General features: G+C 40.0%; 1 protein-coding gene across 4 annotated transcripts in view; it reads right to left on the bottom strand.

Moving 5' to 3' along the window:
- WWOX (WW domain containing oxidoreductase) overlaps positions 1 to 17,757 on the bottom strand; it is a 948,216-nt gene that overhangs the window by 665,500 nt on the left and 264,959 nt on the right. For all 4 annotated transcript variants that reach the window (XM_079799408.1, XM_079799409.1, XM_079799411.1 and 1 more), the window contains 2 exons: positions 12,794 to 12,979; positions 6,507 to 6,771 (listed from right to left, as the gene is read on the bottom strand). In XM_079799408.1, coding sequence (XP_079655534.1) covers positions 6,507 to 6,771; positions 12,794 to 12,979 — 451 coding nt within the window. The remainder of the gene's footprint in view (positions 1 to 6,506; positions 6,772 to 12,793; positions 12,980 to 17,757) is intronic.

The following is a 17,757-nucleotide window of genomic DNA, read 5'->3' as shown; positions in this document are numbered from 1 at the left end:
GAAACATCATCACCGGGCAGCACAAACTCCTGGCATCTGTTTAATCGTGCCCGCCTCCAGTGTCTCCGCAGCGCGACAGCCAAAACTCACTGGAAAGAAGTATGAAATTGGAGAAAAGGAAGTTGAAAGGGGGAAGATCAAAGGAGGCACCACTAACTTAAAAGTAATGAAAGAGCCAGAAAGAGAGTTAAGAAAAGGCAATGCATTACCGAGATGCCAACGGGGACACAGAAGAAAAGGAAATGAGGAAAATAAAACTGGGAGAATTTCAAATCTTGGTTAAATGTTCATTAAATAATTTGTCACACATATTAAGGCTAGATCGTCACTTTTTCCCTCTCGGTTGCTCATTCAGGAACAAAGGCCTAACCAGGCTTAGAACACTGAAATGCAAGGCCGAGAAAATACAGCAATGAGATGCAATGGCCTCACAAAGCAGGACATAGTTCCCTTGTCTTTGTTTTAACCAGAGGGGCTGATCTATCCTCAAAGCTAAGGTGTGCTGTTGGTGGCTTTAAACAGCAGCCAGGAGGGCTTATATTACGCACCATGGAAGCCCTTCTAATTCTAGCTTCCATTGTTGCTCAGTGCTTATTTAGACTTGTATATGATGTGTTTACGCTTAAAGTTCACAGGGTGAAAGAGACCATCTGTGACAGACATGGAGCCATCATTAGGAGAATAGGCATCTTATAGTCAATGGGAAGATAAGCCTTTTCTTATCTGAAAATATAATGACGATAATAATAGTAACAGTAACAACAATAATAATACATGTTTACTGAGTATCCAGCATTCCTATACATTCATGATCTTTAATTCTCAACACAGGCAAAAATAACAATACAAGTTAATGTCTACTGAACACCTAGTACCTTCTAGATGTTGCACATTCATGGTCTCCTTCAAGTGTCAGTACAAGCCCATGTGGTAGGTATAGCATCCCCGTTTTACAAGAGAATCTTAATCAGGTCATGAAATGTGCCTAAGAGTTAGCGTGGGATGGAGCTGGGGTTTGACCCGAGAGCTGCCCAGCTCTGAAGCTTATCCTATCTTTCCTATACCATGCTGTTCTCCCCGTACATATTTCCCTTCCCTACACACACCTCTGGGTAGATCCCTCCTGTGTCACTTGACAAGGAGTCAGGGGGCCTTGGTTCTGGCCCCAGTCCTGCCATGTACTAGCTGTGTGACTCTGGGCGGGTCCTCTAGCCTCCTCCATTTCTTTATCTACACACTCAAACTGCAAACCTCTGCATGTCAGGGAGGCTAATGATAAGAAATATATTAATAACTGTCATTCATTAAGCACCTAATCGTTTTTCATTTATTCATTTACAAATATTTAGTGAGCATTTACTTTATGGACCAGGATACAGTGGTGTGAAGGCAAAAATAGCATTTTCACGAGAGTGGGAGTCAGCCATGAAATACAAACCACAGAAATTATTTGTGTTCAATGCTACGAAGGAGAAATTTCGGGGGTTCTTCATGTACTCATTCAGCACATGTTTATGGAGTGCTTTATGCATCAGATAATATTATAGGTACTGGCTCATAAGAGAAAGTCTTGACCTAATGCTCTGCTGAGGTGTAACGTTTGGACTGAGTTTTGAAGGACGAATAGAACGTAAGTGAGAGAGGAGGAAAGGAGTGTTCTGGACTAAAGAACAATCTGCTTCAACAGCCTGACAAGGGAAGGAGAAAGGAGCTGAAAGTGGCTAGAGGTAAAACTGGTTGAGAGGAAGGGGGCCAGATACGGCCAGGTGCCTTCCACTCAATCCTCACTTGCTTTCACAGTGACCCTATATTCAGACTTGACAGTGACAAAACTATATGCACACCTATTCAATTCAAAGCCATTATTCCACCCCTTTTCCTTGACATTAGATCTCCCCTCCTGCCCTAGAGACACAAAATGCCAGGAATGCACCTTCTCAGCTTCCCCTGCACCTAGGATGGACAACTGACTCAATCCTGGCCAGTGAGCTGAGAGGAAGTCTTCAATGGAGGATAATTCTGAGACAGAAGCATAGGAGGAGGGGCCCCATCCCTCCCATCCTGTAGGATACAATGGCTGGCACTGCTGCAGCCATTTTATAAGCAGAAGGAAAGAGGCAAGACAATCACAAGGAGCTGCCTATATATAGGAGCCAAACGCATCCCTGGATGCCTTGGGGTTCCTGGACCAATGAGAAGAACAGATCTCTATTATTCCAACCACTTTTAACTGCATCTTAATTAACTCACAGTCCAAAACATGTCAAGTAATGTAGAAAAGGAGCCTCCGAGAGGCTGAATAATTTCATTATTATACAACTAAAAAAGAGGGGGAACCTGAGTTTTAAACACAGGTCTAATGATGCTAAACCCTTCACTCCTTTGTGCTCTACCATATCCCTTGGACTCTGAATTGAACAAACACTGTAAATTGTAAAACTCCGGACAGAATTGAGCCGTGGCTAATAAAATCAATGCTAATGATAATGCTGTAAGAAGGGTGTTGAGGCTGCAGGGATGTGGCCTCAGCGAGGAGAGGAGCCCAGCCACCAGGTCCCTCTGTGCAGGTCTGCAGGAAAGCTCAAGTGTGGCCCAGCCTCGAGGGTCCTCAGAGTCTGCTTCTCTAACACTTCTAAATGGGCAAGAGCATAGCAGCCAGAGAATCAGTCCTCACTAGGGAGTCTCAAAATATTTAGATTTATCAAGAATAGGCTGAAATTTCTACTCTGAAAATGTTATTTCCTCCTCCCAACAGAAAAAGGTCCCTGCTTTCTACTCCATGTGCCAAGAGTTTCAAGGGGGGGTGGGGAGGACTGTCCTTGACAGTATCTGGGGTGTAGTGAACTGCAGGTATTTAAAGGGGAGAGGGGGAGAGTATTTTTCTAAAACACTAATTTAAAGAACAAATCAACATCTATTATCTCCTTCATTATGTTTTAAATTGTCCAACTATAAATCACCCTGCAGCAGGTTATTCAAGGGCAGAATTACCCAGCTTGGCTTTCCCGAAGGTTAGGAGAATGACATCTTGTGCTTTTTCTAGTTTAATTTATAACTTTGCAACAGAACCGGCATTGCAGGCCTGTCCATTAACAGGGTAGCTGAACATCTGTTAAAACTCAGCACAATGCCTGGCTTTACGCGGCCACAGGAAACGTAACCCAATCTTTTCAAAAGTTCTACCAACTCAAGCTCTTTTTTAATGTAAAATGATTTGAAAATGTAGCTCCCTAAAACATCTGCTAAGCTCTTGCTCCCCTAACACATGATATTCTTTATACTGTTACCTGCCAACACAAATATTTGGTTGCACAAAACACCCTAAGAAGCACGTGATGGTACTCAGCTTCAGATTTACATATGGATCCGCACAGGGCTGGCTGGGGCCTAGGATGTTATTTCCCAGAACTGAAAGCTTATGTGGGGGGATATGGAGGGGCGGAGGGTTAATTTCACGAAGGCTCTTTCAAACATGTTAAGAAGAAAACATAACTGTACAACGGATATCTGTGGCAGGGGTACTGTGGGGCACTGATGCAGAAAGTGAACTTGGGAATAGATGACGAAGGTTCTGAGGCTGAAATACCATTTGCTTGAACAAGTTCTCTGTGCTTCTAAATGCAAAATGAGGATAATAATTCCATCACTGCAGAAGGGTTGTGAGATACCCAAAGATCCATATGCTGATATAGGAAGCATCATGGTGCCCAGCTTACACTGCTAAGTTGCACCTTACTGAGAGTATGCCAGGAATATAAAGTCATCCCACTGGGCAACAACTGCAGGTAGCCACAATTATCCTCGAAAATACAGTATGCCAGGTTTTGTGAATTAAACCTCATAAAGCAATATGTATGTATGAATATATCTTATACTAGTAGACGAACATACAACATATATTCATGTATATATATGCAAAATGTAATTTTAGAATATTTTAATTGCATAAAAAGAGACAGAAAATAAAAATACAGCACACACGATGTATGTGACTTCATTATTTAAAAGCTCCCAGCAAACATCAGTTTCCTTAAAGATGTTTTAATAGCAGCTAGTTGAGGAATCTTGCATCTTTTTTAAACATGAAAAAAATCCTATTACCATTTTATCCACTATTGTTATTTTATCATAAATTGGAGGGCACACAACTTCCCCAGGATCCCCAAGACTCTGTCTTGTCCCCTAGACCTCAAGAGTAAGAGAGGGCAGAAACACACTTTACCAGTGGGGGTCGCTGAGCTGAAAATTAATCCCTATGAGTTTCTCATTAGTGATTATTATACTGCAGGCGGCCAAAATGGAAAAATTAATTAATTTCAAAGTGATAATGCATTTACAGCAACAATTAGAAATGTATAACTGTAAAAGGGCAACATTTAAAAGACAGATTACATTTAATAAAGTTACACAAGAACATCCAATTGTAAAATTACTGATCTGCAACAATATTCCTTAAAGAGGCACTTAAAATAGCCTGACTCCATGAAGGGTGACCTAATTACTGTAACTAAAATCACCATAGTCACAGCAAGTCACAGCAAATAAAAAAGGGACACTGATATTACAATACTGCTGTTTAATACTTCAGGGAGCAGGCTGTGGGGGAGAAGCCCATGCAGGGCTTCCAAGCACAAGGCCGAGTTGTAGCTCTTATTTCCTTGACCTTGTACAATGGAATATGGACTCCGGCAACACCCGTGTCAAGGGAAAACACTTTCTCTGAAGTGAAATGCACAAGAGGTGATAGGAATCCAACGTTTCCATGGGTAGGAATGGGAATGCAACTGCATGGCTTATTTCCAAAAATGTGTTTGCATTACAACGGCAAACTTGCACTCTTCACCCATGAAACAAACGTCTTCTCATGATAAAAGCAATCAGAAGCAGCACAAAGAAGGAAAAAACACACAGTGACTTTCCTAATAAGCCCCGTCTATCCCGCCAGTAAAATACAATGATCCCAGGTCTATGCTCATGCTGGTTTCTCCTCTGAGAGTCTTAAATGTTTATGAAAGAGAAGTGATTGGCTGTGAGTTCAACAAACAAGTCCAGAGTTCCCACCCTCCTCATGCACCTATTCATATGGAGCTCTAATGGCTAAGAAATACCATCAAATACCTACATGTATAACGATATTACTAGAATTTTCCTAAGAATCTAAATTTAGCTACATAGTGCATAGTCTTCCTAATCAATAGGCTTATCTAAAAAAGTGCATTTGTGACATTTAAAAGATGATCACTTGGGACAGGAACATGAAAAGTCTACTGCACAGTGGTTTCCGCAGGAACCAGATGTACAGGTTGGAGAACCAAGCACTACCCAGCTGACCACCCTCCCTACCTTGCCTATAACCCTCTCCCCGGGCCGTTGAGTTCAGGGATAAAAGTCACCCGACCACCACCAGCAGACTCCCAATTTACAGAGTTCTTTAGTTCCGTGACCCCTGTATCCATTGGCAGCAATTACATTTTGGAAAATACTGTTCAGGACCAAGGTAATATTCACAACAAGAATAACAACCATCATGGCAAGAAGTGCCACACACCTACCATACCACAGGCACTGTGCTGGGCACATTATTCAACTGTGCTTTCCAACAGTAAAAGACAGATTACATTTAATATGTAACAGGGTGGCTGTTAGGCACGTGCGGCTATTTACATTAAATCAAATTGAATTAAAAATTTAGTTCTTTATTCATATTAGCCATTTTTCAAGGGCTCAATAGCCATCTGTGGTCAGGTGGCTAAACTAAATAGCAAGATTAAAATCTGCAGATTAGAAAAATACTACATCAAATACATTGCATAAAATGTGCATTCTTCATTCAAGTTACTTCTTACTGAAACACTTTCATAGAGGAAGTTTCTAGATATGGTTGTTATATGACCATTAAAAACATAAAAACGTCATAGTTACCTTTGTGAAAATTTCTAAATCTAACCACAGTAGTGTGATTCATCCAAAATAATTCATTGTTGTGGAAGTAAAGAATAAAACACACTTCTAGCCAACAAAGTATACCCCAGGAGAGGTGTATAACCAGTAAAAAATAATTTGGAACATCAGATACAGATTCTCAGTGGAAATAAAGGAATCACATCATCTGATAATTCAACAGTCACAAATCCATGTTGTTCACCTACTAATGCAAAACACGGTTACCAAGCGCTGCACTTTCTGAATAATAATAAATAAAATCACATCAAAAGAAAACCAATAATTGCTATCAAGACTTTTAGCCACACTAACACAATACTGAGAAACCACATCTCCCACCCAGCTCTCCGAGACACCTTTAGAGAGACAAACATAATCGAAAGTCGATTGAAATGTGTTCAAGGGCCCTTTCCAATGGCTTTAATAGGCTTGATGATGTGATTAGCAAGACCAGACTCATCATTCCAAGCGGTGAGAGGCTGAAGAAAGCACGCCTGGGTTTCTCAAGGAGCCTTTAGAAAGGCACAGTGAATGGGTCTGCGGTGACGAAGCCGTTCACTTACCATGGACTTGGTGAAAGGCCTGGCCAAGGTAAACAGCAGCGTGTACACCCACCAGTTGCGATGAAGGGAGGAGTACATCATGTTTCCTGGATGCACTGCGTTGGAAGTGACCCCTCTTGGGGACAAGCGGCGATGAAGCTCATTGGAGAAAAGAATGTTGCAGAGTTTGGACCGGTTGTAAGCCAGCATGGCCCAGTAGTCATTTTTAGATGGAGAGAGGCGGCTGAAGTCTAGCTTTCCTGAGGAATCATTAATATCTGTAAATCTAAAAAAAATAAAATAAATTAAAAAATAGAAAAGATGACATGAAGCAGCCAAGCTCTGACATCTGATATAGCTTCTTAATTTTTATTGAAAATCTGCAAAATTACACAAAGACTACTGAAAACTCAATGATGCAAACCTCTAAACAAAGTTGCCCATAAAAATAGACAATGGTGATTTAACAATATAAACCAACTGGATGCAAAGACAGGCTTAATAAAGACCCAAATTCAGAGAGGGAGCAGGCTTAACATGCTAAACAGCCCCCGCCACTCACATATATTTTTCAAAACTTTCAATAGGAAGTTCAGGGATAATTAAGTTAAATGGAAAAGCATCTTACATGAAGGGTTGCTGCTTTTGGAAGCAGGAAGATATCACATTGCTAACCTTTGACAGGGTTTTCCTGGGTTATTTTAGCCAATGCTGGAGTCCTGTATAGTTTCACTAGAACATCCAAGTAAATATATAGATGAGTCTTGCTGCCTCCAAGACTCTTTTTCCAGATTAAAAATTAATGATTATAAAGGGGTTACAACCTTGGTGAGGTGCCATCAATAGTCTTATATGTTTAAAAGACAAATATAAACAAGGCCAAAATGAGTTCTGGCAGGGTCTAATGTTTTTAAGTATACCCATGGCATGGATACACACAAATCAAAGTAAGTAGTTGATGTTTTATAATTGGGTCTGACAGAGTCGTTAAACACCAGCTGTTTGTTTCTTTCCTTTCTTTCTTCCTATTAAAAAAAAAAAAATCAACAACAAAGTAGTGACTGCCTATTAAAGCATGGATAATAACAAAAGGATTTTCTAGATGATGGACTCGTCATTGTTAAGAACTTAGTTTGCTTCATTAAATTAGCACTGAGTAATAAAGAAGCACAATAAGAGGAATCTGGGTAACTGCTGTGTGAAATAAAGCAAAGGTAAAATGAAAACGATGGAATAATCTGGTCATTCCTTACTTAACATGAGCAGTTCAGTTGAGCTATGACTAAAGGAAGCATCCCAGGGGCAGAAGAAATACATGTTTTAATGGAAATTAAATATCCCTTTTTTAGGACTCAGTCGGTGACATCCAGTTTCTAGTGTTAAATTACATTGCTGCTCTGAGGTCATCAACAAAGCTGATGGCCATAAGCACCATCATTGACACGGCAATGGGACTCGGAAACTAATTGTTGGCTGCCATCCCTTCCCAGGTCCCCAAACCACCGTGAGAGCCCAGACTTCTGAGCTTAATCCTTTTAGGCAGTGGAACTTTGCAGGAAATTTAAAAATTTACAGGAGCCTTTTTCTGATTGTCATTATGATTCTGGGTGGCAGGGGGTGGGGGCTGTGAATGATAGCTGTCCTGCAAGGCAGGTGGAGTCTCGCTCAGTGAGGACTGCTGCACTGGACATTCATGCAGCTGAAAAGCCTGTGTGATTGTCTGAGCCTAGGGCCTAACTGTGCTTTACATGTGTGCACAGCTTTAACACCCACTGGATTTCTGGGAGGGTAGTACAACAATTGTATGAATGAGGAATGAGTACACTTTCAGAGTTCGTGATTAGGGCCGGGGGGGTGGGGGGTGAGGCTTAACTCAATGCTGGTGGCACTGGAGTCTTGGAATGCCACATGCCTGTCCACAGTCTGCATTTGTGAATATCCTCCCCCCCAAGGTGATTTATGCCTGGGCATGTGCATCTGATACTTACCTTTCCTGTAGTCATACCCAAGTGTTCTCATGTAGACACATGCTATTTTGCTTCACATTTATTTTTTTTCTTTATATTACAGTAAACTAACATATTGAATTAAAATATATTTATGCAGGGAAATTATATTACTTCTGAACTATATTTTAACATTCTAAGGAGGCAGCAATTTTCAAACAATGTGCCGCAAGAATTTTTAAAGCACGCCCTAACCTGTTTGGCTCAGTGGATAGAGCGTTGGCCTGCAGACTGAAAGGTCCCAGGTTCGATTCTGGTCAAGGGCATGTACCTTGGTTGCGGGCACATCCCAAGTAGGAGGTGTGCAGGAGGCAGGTGATTGGTGTTTCTCTCTCAACAATGTTTCTAACTCTCTATCCTTCTCCCTTCCTCTATGTAAAAAATCAATAAAATATATCTTTTTTAAAAAGAATTTTTAAAACATGCTACAGCTGACTATTTTGTCAGGGACACTGACCTCTTTTCCCTAAGATTGTAAAAAAAAAAAAAAAAAAAAGACAACAGACAACACAACAATAGCAATCCCAAGTGAACAAATCAAATTATACAGATTTCTTTGTCAGAGCCACAAAAAATGTATTTTTTGGTGTGCCGCAGAATTTTAGTAATTACTTTATGGGTGGCATGAGATGAAAAAGGTTGAAAATTACTATAATAAGGTGTTAAGGAAGAGTTGTTACAAAAAGGGACTCTTGAGTTGAGAACCCAATGATCCAAGCCATAGGCCATCCTGGAAATGCTACCTACTTGAGTAGAAAAGTGCATCAAGGATTTAGACAATATCTAAGAGGTATAAGATAAATATAACATCCTTCCCTCTCCACTCACCTATTGCAGGAAACCCTTCTTGGCATATTTGTTTAGTCCAACCCAGCTCAGGTGCCATTTCTTCCAGGAAGCTCTCCCTAACTAACTCTACCACTGCCGGTTGTCACACTGATTTCTTAGGTGGCAAAGGAGGATAGATTGAAAAAAATACAAAGTGGACTGAAATGCATGTTTCCACAGAAATTAAGTATCCAATCTCCAGGACCCAGTCCATGATAGTATTAGTGTTCAATAACCTTGCCACCCCTCCAAGATCAGTAACAAAGCAAATTATGCCATCTTTGTATTTTATCCACACATTCTGCCTCTGTCATTACCACACCAGTCTACAAGGCATTTGTTCACCTGGTTCCAGTGCTAGACTGTGAATTTTTTTAAAAGATAGACAATGAGCCGCTTGCCTGTTCCCTCATATAATGTTTTAACACATAGTACAACCTAAATACAAAGTTAGAGAACAAACTAAGGGCCAAGTCTCCCTTATTACAAAAAAACTTTGTTTCGAGCCTTGCTGCAAAGGCAAAATTTACCATTAGGATCAGATCCTTTATGTTCCTCATTAGAGAGAATAGAGAATGTGGCACTTGGCACTTTCAGATGTTCAGAATGAGTCCCCTGCTTTGGATTTTAAAGACAATGCAGAAGTACCTCATGACTGGGGCACATAATGGGTTGATTAAATTCCTAAAAAGAGAGAAGTCATTCATTCATAGGCCCCTATCTAGAAATCTAGAAACACACACACGCACGCACACACATCATGATGAGAAATTACATGGAACCAAGTTAAAGCAAGGTTTCAAGGAAGCACAGCTGCTAAATATCAGGCCCCCACCTTCTGCACACAGCCCTCCCCCATAAGTGGACCCCTGATTTCCTGCCCAGCTGATCTCCTGGGCAGCGCACCCATTTTTAAGGCCTGATTAGCTTGTATTGACAGCACTACAGGAAGTGGGAAGGGCGGGTCACGCTTCTGATTCCTCTGAGCCAGGACAGGCTTCCCGAGAAATGACCGTATTCACCTTTCAGCTCCAGAGGCAGTAAAACAACTCTTCAAAGGCTGCCTACTCTATTTTCAAACTGAAAAACTGACAAAGCCAAACAATCATGTCTTAATAGAATAATCCTCCTACCAGTATCAGAACATGCTAACATTTTCTCTCTGGACATTAACATCGGCTATGTAAGGAAACCTCTAGCTTGTATTTCAATTTACACTGATCCTTTTATTTTTATTTTTACTGAAGGTTTTTAAATTTCCAAACTAAAGTAATTAGTCTGGATTCTATATAGACAAAAGCTAGTATGTTCAAAGAATAAGAGAGAATTTGCATCAGAAGCTCTGTGTGTGTGTGTGTGTGTGTGTGTGTGTGTGTGTGGCAGCTTAGCTGTAGCCATTTAGACTTGTTCAGGCAGCAATGTGCTTTTCCTCCTATTTAAATTGTTATCTGAAAATGTTTCACAGTGAAGAAGTCAAGTTCTCATTTTAATATAATGTTTTTTAGGTATGCAGAAACTCAATTCACTCCAGATAAGTAACCAACATACAGTGGAGACACAGGGGGGCTAATAAATATTTTGCCTTGGGGCAGTCTGGTATAATATTTTCTGCAAACATAGGACTTTATTTTTCCCCTAACAGGGGGTCCTGACTCCAAGGAAGAGATTCCACCAAGGTTTATGGAGGTAATTAGATATCAACACTCCATTTTACAACATGGGTTAAGGCTCCAGGTCCTTGAGCAGTGAGCAAGTGTGTTCCCAGGCGTGCGTTGCCAGGCCTGTGCACCCAGTGCACACACTGGCTCTCTGGTGCTGTGTAATGAACAAACCACATTGGGGGAATTGACGTTTTGAGAGAATACCCTTTACTATGTGCAAAGGATCATCAGAAAGCAGAAAACCAGCACCAAGGACCTGACAGGAGTGAGCCTCCTCTCACACTTCATGAAGGCCTTGTCTATAAACTAAAATGGGTCAAGGCCCTTCCTTCCAATTCACTTTTTAAATGAAATTAAGATTCAGATCTCCAAGGTAGGAACGAATTACACTGCAGTTCAGGAGAGAACAAAGACGTCCCATGAAATACCATTCGAGATACAGATTTACAAAGGGAAGAGAGCAGCTGACAATTCAACCTAATCTCCCATTAAATATCAGCTCATTTAAACACATCCCGTGGTGCCCTCCACATCTGGCACATGACTGGAGCTGGCAGATTTATTTCCAGAGCTCACTCGCCTGCGCCTGCCCCCACAGTGGCCTCCCTCATGCCTTAACGGGGCCACTCCACTTTCTTTCACAAACCTGGTGTGATTTGCAAAGATAAGGATGTCCAGATTTCGTTACCACCTAATTACTAGATGCTCCATGTCTTTTAACACGGGGGAGGATTATTACTGGCATTTTCCTTTCATTTCAGCCATCATAAATTTAAAATGGGAGAAGTAAATCTCTCTGCAGCGTGTCACTTAGACCCTAAGCCCCTGTGTTTGGGAGTGATAAAGGGTTCAGACTAACCCTTGGCTGGTCTCTCTCTTACAAGTCCCAGGGGTTACATTTTATGGAAGCATGATTTTAAAAATAAGCTTCATTCTGGGTCACTAAAACATTTCAGGACTTACAGCGGAGAAGAGGGGGGGAAATAGGCACTTGCACATTATTTTTTCAGCTACTTTGCTAAGAGTGAAAGCTCCCAACCACACTAGGAAAATCTCCCTAACATGCATTAAATCTAGCCTCACTCGGCAAGTCCTTTGTCTTTCGCCAGTACTTCTCTTCAGACAAATAGTTGTTTATCCAACTCTAGGAACAAATATGCTGAAAATACGATGAAATTTTCAAATTTTTTTTTACTCAATTGAATATCCTCCTAATGGTGATAGAAAAGAAGTGCCATCTGATGTTTTAATTGAAATTTTAACCAAAAGAGGCATGGCCAGATTTCTAATATGTTCTAACTACAGCACTTCCCTTCCTACAATTACACAGCTAATGTCTGCATTGAATTCCCTAATTTCTCATTATAAAACAATTGGATTTCATCTCACAGTCTTTAATTGCATTGTTTCTCCTGCTAGAATAACTGCACATTCTTCTTGGTGAGATGTTGAAGTTGTTGAATGACAAATCAATAAAGGTCAGGCATTCAGATTTAATCAATTATTATTCCATCTCAAAGAAAAATCAATGAGGTGCTTGAAGTAGAGTTGTAAAAACAATCTACATCACTATACTCAAAACCCCAAATAATCTCCCACAATACACACACACACACACACACACACACACACACACACACACACAAACAAAACACACAAACAAAAAAAACACTCGAAAAATAAAGCAGGGTCGAGGGCACTCACACTTTTCAGAGTAGGTCTAATGAAAATTATTTTCAGAAAGAGAGCCTTGGGAGAATATTAGCTGGTGCAAGAAGGCGATAAGGGAACAAAACATGGAATTCCAACCCACCTATGTGACTCAGAGGAGACCACAACCACTCGGGCTGGGGCTGAGCGGCACAAGACATCCTGAAGGAGCTGGACCAGGTAAAAGTGCCCCAGGTGATTCACCTGGAAGGTGGTCTCCAGGCCATCTTTTGTGAGGCTCCAGGGTAGAGCGAAAGCCGCTGCATTGCACACGAGCACATGCAAAGACCTGAAAAATAAAACCACCAATGTTATGGGGCCTAAACACTCTAAAATCAAGGATAACTCATGCTCTCTCAGGAATAAACAATTATTCACTATCTTCAAGATTCCAGTCCCTTGGAAATAGGATATCCCAGAATGTCACATCTTAAATTAAATCACTCTGAAGGGGAAGGGCTTAGACTTGGAGTTGACAACTGTCCAGGGTTGCTGGTGGACAGAAGGGGTTCCTGGGATGCAGGACTTTCAGTGCTAAAACCAGGGCCATGGTGGGCAAACCAGGTTGTGTTGGTCACCTTGGTTGGAACCTAGGTCCTACCACCTAATTGAATCTATGCTTCTTAATTCTTCCAGTTCTCAGCTTCTTCAACATAGTCTTTAAATATAAAAGAAAAATATGCTGCAAAAAAGGTGAACGTAGGAACCCGTATTTAGTAGGTGCTCAGTAAACCTACCAAGGTAGAAATGCTCTGTCTGAAGAGACAGGTACATAAGGTTTGTATATTTTTCTAGAAGTAAGATTAAATCTACATTTTAGAAATGAGCTTTGGAGGTAGGTAAGTGGATGCCTCTTATAATATTTTATTTGGTATATATTTATTTCATAATAAAAAATTTAAAAATATTAAGTAAGCTTTTCTTGTGACTCAAAATCCTAAATTGTTCTAAAGAAACTGTTCTTGTGGGAAATCATCCTAAGGTACTAATAAGAATTTTATAAAGAAAGATATTCAAGGCTACCCAGTGTTGTAATTGCAACATAAAAACAACATATTAGAGTTAAACTAAATATACAATTGGGAAATCATTAAATGAATTTGAACATAAGTATATTATAGGAAACTATGCAGCCATTAAAATAACAAATAAACAAATCTATTGACCCTGTAAAACCTTCATGATAAAAAACAAAATATATACTATTATATGATCACACACATGCACAGAGCACACACACAATAGTAATGAAGTATACACAAAAGTCTTAACAGTAGTTGTCTTTAGGGGTTGGTGGAAATGTAGGTGGAGAAAACGGCACCAGGTATTAGACCTTGATTCAGCAACCTTGGTGCTTGAGTTCTGGCTAAGAAAGAATTCAGAACCAAGACTCAAACTATAAGAAAAAGTATATTTAGAAATTCACAGAGAGAAGAAGTGAGCCTTACAAGTTATAGAGGCAAAGGAATGGCGCTTGAAGCTTAGGAGAAATAAAGCAAAGTACATTCAAAAAAACAAAAATACACACACACGCGCGCGCGCGCGCGCGCGCGCGTGTGTGTGTGTGTGTGTGTGTGTGTGTGTGTGTGTGTGTATTCCAGCGGGCTTAGAGAGTGATGGTGTGCTGGGTCCTCAGTCCTAAGAGCTATTAAGGCTAGAGAGTTTAGGGGAGGTCCTAGGGGAGAATCTCAATAGAATATTCATCAGCTTTCCAGGTATATGCAATCAGGGTCATTGTCTCCAATGATTGGTCAGCACCAGGGCAGGGGGTCATTAGTCATTGCAGCTCATCCTGATGTCAGCCATGGCATCGCTTGTCTGGTGTTGCTGCATTTCTGGGCCTGGAGCTGAAACACAACTAAGACCTAGGTTTTGTCCCTAGGACTCAATGAATAAGGGAATGGTTGTGCAAGAGCTTGTATGGGAGTCACATGAGGCCACACTTTGGCCCCTTGTTCCTCTCCAAGGGTGTCTACCACATGACTAGGGACATACCAGGGGAGGAAAGGTCAGGGGAAGGTCTGAAGCACATGACCAGTGATTTGAAAGGTCAGGGGGTCTAAACCGCATGGCCACCCCACCGATATGCAAGGGGAGGAAAGGTTATCCTGGGGGCAAGATCCTTGTTTTCCCAGTTCTGCTAGGCACCTGGGGCTTTCCACCCTGGTGACCTCCTGTACCTGGCCCATGGTCCTTGCTCTGCTCATGTCTGTCTAACTGCTACCAAAGAACCCAATGTGTCTTAAACTGTTTTCTTTGAGTTCATATTTTCTTCATCTTTTTCCCATAATTAATATATGGTATCTTTATAATAAGAAGCAATGTAATCATTTAAATGCTTGATAGAAAAAAAGCATTTGGGAATTTGGCTAACAAATAAAACAAGAGAAAAAGAGATAGGGTGGGGTTTTAGAGGAGTACTGGATGATAAGTTCAAAGGTCTGCATTTTGTCTCAGTTTCAGACAAATCACTGAGGTCTTTGAGTTTCCAAATCCTGGGAATTGATGGGAGCTGGTAATTGAGGGTGATGTTTTCTTATACAGCTCAGATTCTACATTAATGGCTTGCAGGTAATATTTCCTATGTGATATAGGAAGTAAAATAATTTCCTGTATTTTTATTTTTAAAAAGTCAATATTCATTTATAGAAACTTTTCATAGAGCTATTACTTTTTGTAACAATCTGATTTTGTTTCAACCTCATAAAAAACTGTAGCCAGAGTCATGAATTTTTAAAAACTAACATTGGTATGTAATAAAGAGAAGCATAGCCCAGCCGGTTTGGCTCAGTGGATTGAGCATTGTCCCATGCACCAAGAGGTCACCAGTTTGATTTCTGATCAGGGCACATGCCTAGTTTCAAGCTTGATCCCCAGTGTGGGGTATGTAGGGAACAGCAGTTCACTGTTTCTCTTTCATCATTGATGTTTCTATCCCTCTCTCTTCCTTTCTCTGAAATCAATAAAAACATATTTAAAAATAAATAAATAGAGGAAAGCATAGAGGAAATACTCTAAAAACTAAAATAATCTGTTATCTAAATAAAGTAAAAGGGAACAATGACAAATTTGTGCAATCCAAAAAGGACCTATACTTTTAATATATAAAGAGTGCTTACAAATCAATAAGAAAACTTCCAAGTCCTGAGGAAATATGGATAATGACATTTTAAAATTTTATAAAACTAAATTGTAAAGTAAGCAATACAAGATGAAACATGTTAAACTCTACTAATAGCAAAATTGTAAATAAGATTTGCTCTATTAAATGACCAGATTTATTCATTTACTAGTATATTACCTTGTTATATTATATAAACCTGGTGATTATATTCCTGTGCTCTATATATTAAGTTGAAAATATATATCATAAGACTTAGAAAACTTCATATTATTTCACTCAGTCATCCTGTTTCCGGGCAGTAGGGTACATGTGGGGCAGTGCTGAGGCATCAGTTCACACCTCGAGAGAGAAATAGTTTATCATTGATAATGTTTAGAATTGCCACTGGATGATCATAATAAAACACAGCAACCTTTAGTCAGTTTTATTATTGGTTTTGAACTCTCTACAAATAACGCTCCCCCATTTTGCCTACCTATGGGGCACACCCTATGATATGCCACTGCTTCTATAGGGGGTTAAATGATGGACCCTAATAGATATGTCCACTAGGAACCTGTGAATGTGACCTTATTTTGAAAAAGGATCTTGGCAAATATAATTAAATTCATATCGTGAGATGAGATCATCCTGCATTAAGGTGGAACTAAACAATGACAAGTGTTCTTACAAATGAAGAGCCAGGCAGGAGACTCCAGAGAAGGATATGTGAGGGCCAAGGCAGAGACTGAAGTGTTGCATCTAAAATCCAAGGAATGCCACTGATTGCCCACCTGCACAAGTAGCTGGGAGACAGGCATTGAATGTACTCTCCCTAAGAGCCTATAGAAAGAACCAACCCTACCGACACCTTGATTTTGGAAGTTTGGCCTCCAGAACTGCGATAGGCTAAGTTTCTCTTGTTTTAGGTCATCAAATTTATGGTAATTTGTTATAGCAGTTCTAGCAAACTAAGACAAGTTTCCAAGTTTCTTTCCTAAGAAAATACTCAAAAATTATATAAAAGTTTACTCGTCATAAGGACGAGTCATAATTATAAGTGAGCTAGAATTATAAAATGTATATGAACTAGAAGTGCCTTAAAATCCAACAGCAGAAGAATGAGGAGCTAAGCCCCAGTATCCTGTAAGATTAATTATCACTTCTTCTGTCTCTACCCTTCCCTTTTGTCTGCGAGAGAAAATAAAACTCTTCAAAGCTGTTTTTTCAGTGTTTCTCTGTCTTTAAGACAGGCCTGGGAATTTGGAATTTTGGCACCATAACCTCTTGATAACACCTTTATTTCTGCCTGTGCATTTTGTCAAGAAAATGCAAACTGAATCAAGTAAAGAAACTTGCTTACCAAAGACCTCAGTCTGGAGGACCCAGACACCCTTTCTTGTTTCACCAAATTTTAATACCCTTTATTAATGTTAACTGCACAACACCAGAGGCAAAATATGTACCCTGTACCTAAAACTTGTCACCTCCATTAATTAAAAACAGGCTTATGGAATATGAAACTGTAAACTGCTAAACTTTTTTTCTAATTGTAAAGACACTTAATTGGCTTGTACAAAAGAAAAAGAATTCCTTTAGCCTCGCTTTAATGAGGTTTTTATTATTCAAATGGTACATTTTGCCCCGTTTTGACTATAAGCCATAGCAATTCAAAAAGCTCTGAGATGATTAATATTTACAAAATATCAAAGGTAAGTTCAAACTATAAAGATAGAATGGAAACAAAAATAGTATCATTTGGATTCCAAGGTTGATGCTATTAGTCAGCACTTTCAAGGACTGATATTTTTCTTCTTTGGTGGATTCTGGTCCGTGAGAGGTGAGTAAGGACAGGAAGGTTGTCTTGCGTGGATAGTATAGGAGATTCCAATATAGGTGTGTGTGTGTGTTATGTTGTGTGTGTGTGTGTGTGTGTGTGTGTGTGTGTGTGTGTGTACACACGC

This window comes from Cnephaeus nilssonii (assembly GCF_951640355.1).
Source record: "Cnephaeus nilssonii genome assembly, chromosome: 20".
Taxonomy (NCBI): domain Eukaryota; kingdom Metazoa; phylum Chordata; class Mammalia; order Chiroptera; family Vespertilionidae; genus Cnephaeus; species Cnephaeus nilssonii.
This window is presented reverse-complemented; position numbering and strand designations above follow the sequence as displayed.